The sequence below is a fragment of the Chroicocephalus ridibundus genome, chromosome 2 (genome assembly GCF_963924245.1).
Source record: "Chroicocephalus ridibundus chromosome 2, bChrRid1.1, whole genome shotgun sequence".
In the NCBI taxonomy this organism is placed as follows: domain Eukaryota; kingdom Metazoa; phylum Chordata; class Aves; order Charadriiformes; family Laridae; genus Chroicocephalus; species Chroicocephalus ridibundus.
This window is the reverse complement of record NC_086285.1, coordinates 28,460,475-28,474,358: the sequence shown is the minus strand read 5'-3', so window position 1 is coordinate 28,474,358 and position 13,884 is coordinate 28,460,475. Positions and strand designations below refer to the sequence as shown.

The following is a 13,884-nucleotide window of genomic DNA, read 5'->3' as shown; positions in this document are numbered from 1 at the left end:
ATGTGTTTCTAGTACTGCTCATTTCTTTCCATTGAAGTAAGCCCACTCTAAAACCACACTTTTGTTCTTCCTCTACTGAATCTACATCAGAAAACAGATGCTAATTGCATCTTTTCCATTAAGGCAGAGGATGATACACAAACAGAAAGCTGTTTTGCCCTATGGGTGCTAAGATTAAAAAAAAATAAAACTCTATTTTTAAAATGTTGATTTACTTTTAGCGAATTCTTGAAGTCTCCACCTTCCATTATGTATCGGGTCTGACTGAGGTGGAGTTAATTTTCCCCAGAGCAGCCCTCACAGCGCTGTGCTTTGTATTGGCAGCTGGAAAGGTGTTGGTAACACACCAGTGTTTCGGCTGCTGCTGAGCAGGGCTGGCACAGCATCAAGGCTCTCTCCAAAATCCCCCCTCACCAGTAGGCTGGGAGTGGGCAAGGTTTTGGGAGGGTGACATAGCCGGGACAACTGACCCAAACTGGCCAAAGGGATATTCCGTACCATACTGACGTCTGCTGAGCAATAAAAGCTAAGAGAAAGGCGGGGGGGTGCACGCATTCATTATTAGGAAGTTTGTCTTCCCGAGCAACTGCTACACACACTGAAGCCCGGCTTCCCGGGAAGTGGTTGGACATCGCCTGCTCATGGGAAGTAGAGAATAAATCTTTTGTTTTCCTTCACCTCCATGTGCAACTTTTGCTTTTGCTTTATTAAATTGTCATCATCTTGACCCACAAGGTTTTTTCCACCTTATTTTCTCCCAACCCTGTCCTGCTGAGGTGGAGAATGGTAGAGCGGCTTGGTGGGCACCTGGTATGCAGCCAAGGTCAACACACCACACATTAGGAGAAAAAAATATTGCAATTAACATAAAATTACCATGATTATTCCATTTTAACATTTATTCTTGCATAGAAAGCCAAATAGCCAGAGACATCCGTTTCAGACAAGTTATGACATCAGCAGCACCCATTATTCTACAGAAACCACATTTAAGTGTAACTGGAAAAGGAAGCCTCAAAATGCTTCTGTATGCATTAAAACAATTTTAAAATCCTTTTAGTTATTCTGTTCCGAGTCCTTAGAAATGGTGATTTTTTTATTAGGTTTGGTAGCCTCATCCATCAGTTCCTTCAGCTGCCCAATCTGTTCATCACGGAAGTCATTAAGTTTTTCTTCTGTGAGCTGGATTCCATACACAGTCTTTTCTCTCAAGTTTTGTTTGTCCTCATTAATTTGTTGCTGTATCAGTGCTGCATAGTTCTAATGAGGAAGGAATACAAAGGTCACAAAAACGACAAATGCAGGATTCAGGTCAACCTTTTTTAATGCCATTTTACCGTAATAACATACTCTTACTCAACCTTCTACAACAGTCTATTAACCAACACCAAACGACAAAAAAAAAATATACTTTTTATAAGAAAGAAAAAGTTATTAAGACATTTCTAGTATCTACAGTCAGTTTTAAGTAGACAGTTTAAAATGCATATCATATATGTACAGATTAATTTAATTCTGTCATCTCATGTACTACCACTGAAAACAAAACAAAATTTAATTATAGATCAGATACATCTACATAGTTTTAACTATTAGAACACGTGTTTTCTATCTACCAGGCTATCAATAGGATTCACTTTGTAAACTTATAAATCTGGAAAAGTATTATTCTTGAAGATATGTGTTAGAAAAAGCGATCTATAATTATACAATGTCCTTAAGCCTTTCTGCCTAACCACTCTCTGCATTTCTGGGAACTAATAAGGTCGTTTGCATCCAGCCCTGGACTGCTCCAAAGGTGGTAGGAATTCAGCAACTGTGAGACTTCTGTCGCTCCATCAGCTTTGGAAGAAATTAGGTATCGAAATTAAAAGTTAGGGGAGAATAAGAAGGACAGATACCTGCACATTGCATACTCATTCCCTAAAGGAAAAAAAAAGGATAACCACTTTTCTGTACTGTTTTGAACATAAGTAAATTTGTTATGACTTACTTTCAATCCTGTTCTAAGAAAAAGCATTTGGACCACGTTTACTTAAATAACAGCACTTACATCAGTGGACAGGCAAAACGGTCGGTATGTTTTACATCAATACCAGGCTGGGGACCATTATAAAAGCAAAACTTTCTCAAGGGCAGAAATGGAAGTGGCCAACAGGTCACAGCAGCAATGTGAGCATAGTTGGAAAATCGCTTTCTCACCACTTTGGAGCAACCTTTGACCTTTACGACTTCTCTGAACTACACCACTTGAAAGTTTTGCAAATTTAATTCGGCTACTGGTGGTACCGCTGACAGTTCAAAGCCCATCCAGGGGCTCCTGTGCACTCCCCGTCCCCCTCTGCCCAGCGCCTGCCTCGCTGCAGCCGCTCTCAAAGAAGCTGCGATGAGCGAATTTGTCAAAAGCCTCACGGCGTGCGTACTCACTGAAGTCACTGAACCTACTCGCATGTTTAAAAGTTAAGCCCACATTCAAGCACTGGGCTGGAAGGGAGTCTGAACTTTTATTGTTCCTACAAGGAACTTAAAAACAAACTCCACAATTAAGAAATCAATTTCAAAGTTTAATTTTTATTTGAAAAAATACAGGTTTCCTTCCTATTTTAGTAAGGTATCCTTTAAAGTATCCTTAAAGTTTCAGTTGCAGCTCTGAATATAGTATGAGAAATTGAACTAAAAAACCCATTCTGAATAAATAAGAATGATGACTGTGTTACGTGATAACATCTTTCTTTTTTTTTTTTTAAATAAAGGATTAAATACCATGAGTATTCAAAAGCATGGGATTTTGGCAATGAGATATAAGCATTATTTTAATTTCAAATTTTCAGCTGGAAGGAGCCTCATTATGGAATACTGAATTGTTAATCCAATTACCAGCAAAGTTACTAAAGCCACTGCTTCAGCTGTACGTCTAATAATTCCAGAGAAGTGGGCGAGAAGGAAGAATGTTATTCATGAGTATGTGATAAAATTTCAAAATGACGTTTACTAACACAAATACACTACATTGTTTATAGACCATGCCAAGTCTCACTAAAGTCAGCAGGATCTTACCAGTCCTGCTGCAAAGCTTAATTCATGGCTATTTAAAGAAAATACACAGATAAAACAAACCCAGCCAACAAAGGCAAGTTTATATTAATACAGACTCTGAACTAAACCGATTCTTCATATCTTTTAGAGAGATCTGTAGCAACAGAACTTTGCATTAAAGTTACCTAATAAGAAAAATAACGATTTTTATAATACCAAGATTCTTCCCCACATCACCTCTCCCTTTTTTACATTAAATATGCATTCAGGAACAGTGACACTACTGTCAATCCCTGCAGTAACTCTACACCTCAGTGGTATTGCCTTATGGTAGAGTTGGTCCAAGGTTTAGGAGGAACTAAACAGTTTTTTCCCAATGACTGAACAATAGACAAGAGGAAAAGGGATAATGGGTTAAAAACTCTTCAACTTTGTGATTTACAGAACTTCTCATCAAGGCAGATGGACAAATGCGACCTCTGAAGCAAACAGCAGACCAGTAGCACACTGACATCTTGCGTAACTACTATTCCACCTAATTCTATCTTCAAATTTCTACACAGAACAGTCCACTCAGTACTGACTCTGGACTCCAAAGAAAGAAATTCTCATTCTACCAAACAAAAACATTCACAGCATATAATTCAGAAATAATAGCGAAAGCAAGCAACGTGAAACTCTCCATGTCTTATCAAGAGACCTGACTAAGTGTACAAACCCCGAGAACCCCTCCGTGAGATGTCCTACCACTGCAGGTTCCTCTATGGGACAAAATACCTCCCCACCGCTGTTGATCAACCACCTGGGAGCAGGTTGGGGCTACTGCTGCAGGCATGGGCTACGGTACCTAGAAATAACTGAAGTCCATTTTAAAGACTAGTTACAATTTTACAAACTTTGTTAACTAGAAGATCATCTTTCCCCAAAATATCAAATTAATTACTGGTAAAGAGTCTGCAGTATTTTTTATTCTTTTTTAATCAAGTCATCACCTTTCACAAAGCATCAGCTTTAGAGAATTAAGATCTCAGAGCAGTGGTCCTCAACAAAGCCACAACGCCCACTCTCACGGATGCCCCCCATCCAGACAACACAGCGATGGACTGTATTTCCCCACTCCTTGATGCCAGGTGTTCCACTTTACAGCATTCCGTGCTCCCGTCTGGACATGTCACCACTGGCTCTTTCTCCCCTCACTCATTTTCTAGCTGAACAAATGTTTTGTACATGCCAGAAAGCCTCAATAGTTGTGGGTTCACATCGATTTATAGCGTGAACAAAAATTCAAAATTGGACCCTGAAAACATGCTGGGTTTTGGCTGGCTCATGACAGAAAATTGAACTTTCTCACCTCGTTTTACCAAAAGGCAGTGATGCACCAAAGAAAACATGTTTCAGCCTTTACGAAAGCGCTGGGAAAAGACCAAATATATGGCATATCCCATTTTCTCCGCCTGTGATGCCAGATGAGGAATGAACAAAGCCTGGGGTATTTAAATGTTTAACACATTACTGTTCCCTCAAAAATTCATACTGTTATTCCACGATCAGTGATTTGTGGAAAGGTACTACATAATTTGCTGGTACATAGTTCTGTAATGTAAGATTCTATACAGAAAATGCACCATTTTGCTAACTGCACACGAAATTTAATATGCTGAACTCCAAAGTTCAGTAATAGGTTAAAAAGCATAATGGGGGGGGGGGGGGAACACCACCCAAACGACCAAACAAAACAAGTTAACATTTGTTCTTTCAATAATATACCTCTGGCCATGAAATATGATGATCAAAGTCCCTCTCAGGCAATAAGGAGGAGCAGCATGTTTGCGTATGCTCTAGTTTGCAGTAGAACTTAACAGACACAGAATTTAACTATTTATGACTGCCATCTTCCCTACCAGCAGAACGTTTCAGTTCAAACCCCCGACTTAGCTTTCCCAAACAAGAAAAATTACTTTGCTTCTGCCTTTCATTTTATTTTACATATAACTATGTCTTCCAAATGTAACAAAACTCCTTTTTCAGTCATGACACAAATCCCTGGTGGATATTTCAAGGGCATCTTATTCCAATTACGGTTTGCATTCTGCTCACAGAAACCAGCAACAGGGGACACGAAACGGGAGACAAGCAAACCTGCACCCTCGCAGAGCCAGGCTCAGCGTACACAAGGCTGGCAGAGGCACACAGGCACTCTCCTGCCTTGCATGGATGGTCAAGTGTGACAGGTCAGGCAGGGACAACCTCTGCACCTCTGGGGTTTTTTTGGGTTGGTTGGTTGGCTCTTTGCAAGTAGCTCTTCGTGCAATGATCCACTGCCTGCCCCAGCTGTACATTTTCTAGGCACCCACATGAAAAAAAAAAAACAAACAAAACCCAAACCAACAGCTGAATGGTAAAAGTCTTTGCCCCCTTGTATACGACTACCACAAAAAGCAAAGAGGATCAGAATCAAGCCCAAGTCAAGACAACCTCTCCTGAGCATTTACTGTCAAAAGATGGCAGATTTATCCTGTATTCAATCCCAGCATGCTGGCCATTCAAATCACAGACACCCTCAGAGTCCCACTCCTCCCAGCATCCGTCCCAGTCCAAAAGGAGGTGCAGACTGGCCAGGTCCCTGCATTGCCAACTGTACGTGCAACCACAGAGACACCCCAAAACTCTCCGTATCGTCAGTGCAGAGAGGCAGATGCCTCACCTGAATGCCCTGACGAACGCCTTAGACGTGCTGGTTCTGCCCACAGGTCACGTTAGCATCTACAGCACACAAGCCGAATCTACCCAACAGGTTCTCTTAAAATCCTATGACATGATTAAATACTTGAACCTCTAAGTGATTCCTACAAAAAAAAAAAAAAAAGAAGGTATTTGCTGTAATCAATAGCCACAGGGTTTTTTTATTTAAATTCATTAACTGAAGCAAAATACACGGTTTTCTTCTACTCTCTGATTCATAAGCATTCACAGAATGCACAAATTCATCAAAAGGGCAAGGGGATGGGTGACATTTGAGGTTTTAAATACCACACATTACAGAAAGGGTGTAAGCTTTGTTGTTTTCCAAGTTAAGAAAGGAGTAAATGCAAAAAAAAAAAAAAGCAAAAGCCACACAACCAAAAGCCCCACTCCCTCTTTGCCAGATATATAGACTCCTACCTGGTCCAGTGCATGCTGACAGACATTTATCTCAGATGCGAATACAAAATGCTGATAGACATTTATGATTTAACTGTAAGATTAAATGGGTTAAGAGCTCATTTGCCCATTTTCACTGGGAAGAACAGTAATCATCATTTCTATTTAATCTGGCATCCTCCTCAACATGTACAATGCTACATTTTGGACAATTGCTCAAAAAAAAAAATCTAAGATTCATTTAGATAGAAAAAGTCAGCATACACATGTCTGTTCACAGTAACTACCTGTATGATTCGCTTGCTTGCTAGATTTTCTCTTAAAAAGAGATCTAAAACGTTAATCTCCCTTAAACAGTTGAAGTATAAGGCCAATGTATTTATCCGTTGCAAAAGACTACCCCCACTTGCAGTCAAATTAATAATACTGATAAACAACAACATTACTGGGGCCAGATCAGAAACAACTACTCTGAGACATGTTAAACAAACAGGGCACAGTCAGGCACTGAAAAACACTATCAAATTATTTTTCCCCAGGGTCACATCAAAAAAACAAAGGACAGCCTGACAGGCCACCCTCATCTCCCCGTGGAAGTTAACTTAAAATTGCAGCATTTCAAATTCTTCTGCTGATACTAGGAGCAAAAATCAAACACATGCTGCGAGGATGGTAGCACGAAGAAACAACTGTGAACGAACAGCACAGCAAGGAACAACCTGTTCTTGTTATTGTGCAGAGATATGTTGAATTAATCATTTTTCTACAACTGATTTTACTGTATTTTTTACTACAAAACTGGTCGGTCTGTTAAACTAATTGAGTATCATCAAAAGAGGAATTTTTTATAGACGTGATTCTTAAATGGGAGCTATACCTCATGAAATTCCAGAGCATCTTCATATATTTTACCTGAAGCTGTAAGTATAGTTAGAAATGTAGTAACAAACCCAAGAAAATTCTACCACACTTAAGATCAGCTTAATACACAATTTCAGTGGTACTTTCATACACTTGTGTACACGTTAAGCTGTAACAAGCTATATTTCACCCTACAAGACAACTTAAAATAGCCCACAAACATTTTTAAAATTGCATAAAATACAATTACTGTAAAATGAATTACCCAATCTGAATAAACACCTATATGAAGTGACACATCCTCTAACAGGAACAATGTATTATCAGACCATTTCAAATCACTTTTGTTTTCGTAAAGGACACACCACAATCGTTTAAAAAAAAAAAAGTCAATATACTATAAAGGGTGGTGTGTAAGCCTTCCTCCTGCTTTGGAAAATACCCATCAAATGGTATTTGAATGATACCAGGTAATGACATATGGCTGGCATTATCAGAGCTTCTTACATGGAAAATCCAAATAGTAATTGCTGGGAAAAGGGCAACAGGAGGAGGATGGGAATTTTGCTCTGAGGTACCCAGCACACCAGGGAATCTCTGAGGAATAAAGATGTCCAGCTCCTACTGCAAGTCTTGACAGAAGGTGAAAACACAACTTTCTCTTCTGGAATTTACATCACCTAAGCATACATCATATGCGTAACAGCAAACCAGGGCAACTACTAGTGAGAAGAACTCGCATGAACCTTCAGAGTTTTCTTAACATTTACGGGTCCTACAAAAGCTTGAATGATGCAGGACAAGTCGTTACTGCTGGGTGGCTCTGCAAAAAAAAAATTATTAACTGTAGTGTGAGTATGAGAGGGAAATCTCGAAGATTATTCTCTCAACTTTCCAAAAACACTATAGGACTTTATGTGCGACCCTGGAAAACACCAACATCCAGAGATATGAGGCCAAACTTTTCATTCACGGATGCTCCAGCTCTGGTGCAGCAGCCAATGCTCGCATTCTGAGGCAACAGTCAGGCCTCTAAAACAGCATCGTGCTCCAGTTAAATAAAGCATGAGAAACAAACTCATCTTCATAAAAATAGGGCTAATCTGTAAAAAAAAAAAAAAAAAAAAAAAATCAACAAGCTTATTTATCATAGAAATCAGTGGTTTGTCTCATGTTTTCTTGTTCTAGCATCTCCTTCATTACCAATACCATAGCACAGAATCCATCAACAAGATGCTTAATATCTACTAAGAGACAGAGAGTTGTGCAAAGTAACAGTGAGTTTTCTGGTTTCGAAACCAGGGAGATTTTCCCAGCACGGAGATGTTAAAGAAAGCCACAGCATGGCCCTTCAACAGGATGGTTTGGGCTAAGGTAGCCACAGCTGCGATGTCAGAGACCAGACACGGCGCCTATCTTGATGTATCGCTAAAATAATATTCTAATCCTCCTCGCATTCACACACAAACCTCTGTCACTCAAACTAAACACACTGTAAACTCAAGCTGTTTGGCTTGAGTGAAGCACCACGGTTGCTAACGGATGGGATACCAGCGACTATGCTATAGGCTACAGATGTAATTAGCTGTTCTGTTGCATGATTTATTTATATTTCATGAGAGCAATCTGGTTATAAATGCCGCTGTTCTGAGATCTGTTTACCACCTTCTGACAGCTCTTAGACATAAAGAATAAGACACCTTAAACAAGCTAAAAAATCTGCTATTCCTTTTTCATTTCATATTCCAGCCACCCTTGACATTTTCTGTTACTAACAGAAGAGTTCAGTTAAGCAGATGTTAGGATGTAACATTAAATAGGTACGTTTTACTCAGAGGTTTGCTATGTATAAAAGCATGAACAGTTAAAAAAATGCACTGAGTAGCTTATATGACCAGTCATAAGAACACTAGGTTGAAACTTTAAGCACACATAAGTAAGAGTCGAAAGTGTATCAGAAAGAGTGCCTTATTTTTACTGAAGCTGAAACGCTATTATTTTTTTTTTAAGAAAAAAAAAGCACTCTTCTCAGAAATTAAAGGAAAGCACATTTTCATACATATTTCTGAAAAATTCAGACTATGTGAGAAAAAAAAATTTTTTTAAAGCATTTTTTTCTAATTCAGCAACAGTGCAAAATGCATTCCTCCCAGGACATGACCCCTGTTCTTCCCTTGTGCATCGCTACCTCTTGAGCAGGGGAAAGAAAGTCCCAGAGCGGGGCTAAACCAGAGTAGGCAACTCATGGCCACTGTCCCTGTGCCTCTTCTGATGCGGCCGCTACAATGGCACTCCAGAAAGGGAAGGAAAAACGAGGACTGCAGAGCAGCAGATAAACAGAGTCCGTTTAAGCACAAATGGAAAACACAAAAAGTACAAAAATAGTTTGCCACAAGTCAAACTGGCTCCTCAAGCACCCTTCAAGATCACAAATCCGGAGAACCCATCTCACTATGGAATGGAATACATGTCCTATCCCCAAAGAAAAACACTGCAGGTGAAATAAAACCCTCCCTTTTCTAACAAATATATCAAATTGTAATTACGGAGGTGCTCTAAAAGCAAGTTGTGTGAAGAGCAAGCAGCTAGGGTAAGCTATTTTGTATTTCGGTCCATTATTAGACGGAGAGATTTGCAGAGGCCATTTCAAGCCAAGAGAGGATAGCCTAGCACTTGCGATGGCATTGTCCATATCTAAATGCTACACGTCTAAGTGAAGCTAGAGACGCAGGTTGTCTTTGTGCTGAGCGTCAGAGAGAGACACTTCTGTCTTAGACATGACATGATGACTGAATACAGGGTCCTCCAGAGATGTGAGTCTCATCACTGTGAAAGAAACTACATCTCTCTCTCGCTGACTGTAGGTGACTGGCTTCAATCAACTTCTTCCTTTCTTACGGTAAAAGGAAAGTTTCAATTAGTTGTTTTGTTTCGCTGTTTTTAATTACAAAAGGCAACAAAAGTACCATTTCTCTTTTAATGAATCTACAATTCCTCCCCTGGAGTTTGTTTTCTCTTTGGGTAACCCTGCTGAAGTCAGACTGAGTAACATCCTGACGTGAAACACATGAAGGGAAAAAAAAACCTGCAGTTCCTTTTTATCCTTAGAAAACTTTGAATTACATGTATTTTAATTTCTGAGGACGAAAGACCATGTCACCATTTCTAATTACAACACACAGAGGTAAAACAGATTTCTCCAGGACAAAGTCACTGGGTCATAAAAATGGGAACAACCAGAAAACTTCAAAGTTTTCTAAAAGTTGATCTGAAAGGAAAAGCCACAAGAACTTTAACAGTATCATGGTTTTTTCCAGGAGATTCAGGAAGACTGCTAGAATACGCAATTATCAACCAAATTTCAGGGTAGCGATCACAGTAACACAATGATGCACACACTACTACTACACAGAACTGTTACCGTGTAAGGGGTTTGGGTTTTTGGTGACTTGCTTGTTTGCACTTTGGGAGGAGAGAATAAAAAATTGTTCAGCTAAAATGGAGCCAGGTAATACAATTATGTAATACTTAGTAATCAGCACGGAGAATTATTATTTGATCAGGAAGGTATAAATGGACTACTTTTTTTGAACACAGTTTACTAATATTGTTAAACTGGAAGAAATGACATTTATTTAGAGGAATGTGAAAAAAGCTCAAGAACTAACTCGGCTTTGTTTATAGATTAAATAACATGTTATTTTACTGTCCTATTCTCATGTAGGACTTATGAGATCATAATTTGAGGTGAAAGTGGGAAGTTTGTGGCCTGATTGTCAAAGTAACAATATATCAATGCTATGAAGACCAAAATGGATCACATCGGCATTACAGTACATCAGAGTGACTTTACTGTCATTTGTGGAAAAACAAGCTGTGATTAATTATTTCTTTCTGGATGCACAATACTTAGATCAGTATTGTACATCAGGACCAAAATCTAGGTCACTAAAAGCTTTTTGCACCATCTGATAACAACCATAATCTTTAAGATCCTCTCCATTTATGTTAATAAACTTCATCTCAGGCCTTAAACAGAAAGCTTGAGCTCGTTCTAGGGAAGAAGAAAGGAAAAAAGAAATCATAACATACTTGAAGGAAAAACAACATTTAAGAAAGAAATAAAATTACCAACTAAGATCTGAAAAAGAGAGATCAATCTGAAATGTAGATGCACACAAGAAATGGGGCAGGAGGAAGAGATGGGAGGTAGAACGAAAGAGATGGTCACACGAATGGGTTCCAATGGCTCAACAAGATCCTACGATGGTCCTGTTCCCTGGGACAGGCTGTATCATCCAAAGCGTGAGCTTTCTCCACTGAAAAAAACCTTCTTTTATGAAAGAATGAAAAAAAATATTCTCCTCTGAAGTACATATGAGTATTTGAGGGTCTTTTAAATTGGTACTGGAGACAACATTCTTGGAAGAGAAATATATTTTTTAAAAAAAGATTAGGACTTAATATAGTTAACAATTTAAGAACAAAACATGAAAAATTATTCAGTCTGGACTTTTATCTGTAAAAACTATCACGAAATTACACTGTTTCTAATACCAAACTCTAAGACTACTGTGACTAGACAAATAAGCTACAGACCAGAAAAGTTAAACTTCTTTCAAGAACGTTGTTTCATAATTTCATACAAATCCTAATAAATCCTCAGCAATTTGAAAGATGGTTATTTCTTGACTCAGTTTCTGTTTTGCTTTGACATTTTATGTTGTGCATGGCAGCTCTTTGGCTAATAAAAAAGTTGTCCTGTGCCCTTTTGTCTACTGCTGATGTTTTGTCTGGCAAATGTTATGCTACAATCTAACAGAAAATTCTAGGTTTTATCACGTGCTGCTAAAGCAGGGCAAGGGAAAAGACTAGAAGTGATAGTATCAGTTTGTTTTTAGGAACTTAACCTCCTCAATGCATTAGTTATATTTTAATATTTCTATTTAAATATTAAGCTAGGAAATCTTGGCAAAGTGCTTCACTGCAGACAATTCCCAGACAAATACTAAGTACAGACATTTTACCTAAAAAAACCTAAAGACTGTTTTAGCAACACAATTACACAACTATAATTAAAGCTGACAATGCAAACATCACTTACAGACTCCCGCACCAATTCTCTAAATAGAGGACAAGCATCTTAAATTTGTGGTTATTTCTTTCATAAGTATTGCTTCCAGATTTTCAAGGAAGACAATGATTTCACATCTAGATATTCGCAAAAGGAAAATAGAGACTGTTTCCAAGACAACCACATTAGTTTCCAGACTGCTAGAGACTAACCAAGAACATGCAAAAGATTACATATCCCAGATGATGACACTTGAAAGACTTTCCATGCATGTTCTTCTACTCAATTTATACTCAATGAAGCATTTCAAGCATACAGATATATCCAAAAGAGATTCAGTATTCTTATTTTTCCATTACTCATATTCCTACAGGCTCATTAGAGCCAAAACCTTAAACTAATACAGTATACAGTAATGAAGAAAACCTCAAGTACAAACAAAAACTTAATCTGCAAATAGGCATCTTGCATTGATTTCACTGATACCACAAATAACCCTTCTGCTGAGGGTACACTGAATTTTTTACTTTAATGGACCTGTAGAAGAATAATGTGCTTGAATGAATTAAGTAAAAAGTCATGGGCAATATTTAATAAGCAGACCAGATCATTACTGTAAAAGTCAGATCTGTCCCTCAGGACAAACAGACAGAAACTTCCCCAGTTTTAAATGAACATATTCTACGTTCCCTGTTCCAATACAATACATGGGACACTAATTTAGCAAAGCAAATGTGGCAGCAGAAAATACTGTCAAAGGCCGATTTTCTTGGCCATTCTTACCACAGTTCCCCTAGTAACACGGGAGGGAGACAAGCCCTACCTGCGTGTTTGTGGAGACGTTTAAAACAGACGAGCAAGAAGTCATTAAAGCTTATCTACCTGCTGCTTCAACATGGCATTAACATTTTGAGGTGTGTTCTTCACAGAGACTGTGAAGGAGATTGGTCATCAATAAAAGAAAGCCCACATACAGGTGGACTCGTATGATTTCAAAAATAATTTAAAAATATTACCACTGGGAAACACAGGTGAGTTCTTATAAGCGTGTTATTTAGATATCCAAGTATGGTGTTCAGTCTGGTACTTTTGATAGTCGTACTTTACAGAAATAACTCAGTGTATTTGACCACAATCATTTGTTTACAATTCAGTCCTTCTTGCTTTTAAATAGCAGCAATAGGGCATCTCTGTGAAAATAAATACATACTGATGTAACTGACATTTTCCTTAAGACAACTAACAACATATTGGTTTATATTTGTAAACTCATTCTATGGAAAGAAGGCTTATTACTGCAATTAACATGTACTTCATAGTACCTAATAAAAGGCAAAAAAAGATTAATTCATTAGTCTCTGTGCTACACCCAGTGCAAATGTTTAAAGTTCTTGTTGCTGCATCAAAAGACGTTCAAGTTTTAGACCAGACATACACTTGGTATACGCATAAACATATCTCTGTCAAATAAAGTTAATAATATATATCGTTTAAAAAGTCTTCCATATCCTCAAAGAAGTAGAAGAAATCACAGCATTTCCTTCTTCTTTAGTTCTATTGCTCTCAAAATTACAACAGAAAGTTCTTTACTCTGTTTTATTTTCCTAAAATATTGTGATATAACATATATGCAGCCAGAAAGTCCTCTGATAGAACGGTGCAGACAAAAAAGGTCAGAGAAATTAGAAGTTCCCATCCTGAACATAATTCTAAAATTGTGTTTTTAGCAGTTTCTTAAGGTCAAAAAACTTTAAAGCCTACAAAACTATGTA

At 38.2% G+C, this 13,884-nt stretch overlaps 1 protein-coding gene and 1 long non-coding RNA gene across 4 annotated transcripts in view; both read right to left on the bottom strand.

Moving 5' to 3' along the window:
* Window positions 1–881: 881 nt before the first annotated feature.
* The window catches only part of SDHAF3 (succinate dehydrogenase complex assembly factor 3), a 34,307-nt gene continuing 21,304 nt past the window's right edge, over window positions 882–13,884 (bottom strand). Inside the window, exons 1-3 of one of the 3 annotated variants that reach the window (XR_010069830.1) lie at window positions 7,546–7,985; window positions 5,741–5,882; window positions 1,122–1,260 (exon numbers count right to left, since the gene is read on the bottom strand). Coding sequence is in view for 1 of the 3 variants with exons in the window: in XM_063324885.1 (XP_063180955.1) it covers window positions 1,057–1,260 (204 nt within the window). In the remaining 2 variants the exon portion in view is untranslated. Of the gene's footprint in view, window positions 1,261–5,740; window positions 5,883–7,545; window positions 7,986–13,884 lie in introns of those variants that run through there. The other 2 variants (XR_010069831.1, XM_063324885.1) reach the window with 2 other exon arrangements.
* LOC134511240 (uncharacterized) lies at window positions 5,920–8,137 on the bottom strand. The gene is made up of 2 exons (XR_010069832.1): window positions 7,979–8,137; window positions 5,920–7,861 (listed from the first exon to the last, which is right to left on the bottom strand). It is a non-coding gene; the product is annotated as an uncharacterized LOC134511240 (long non-coding RNA).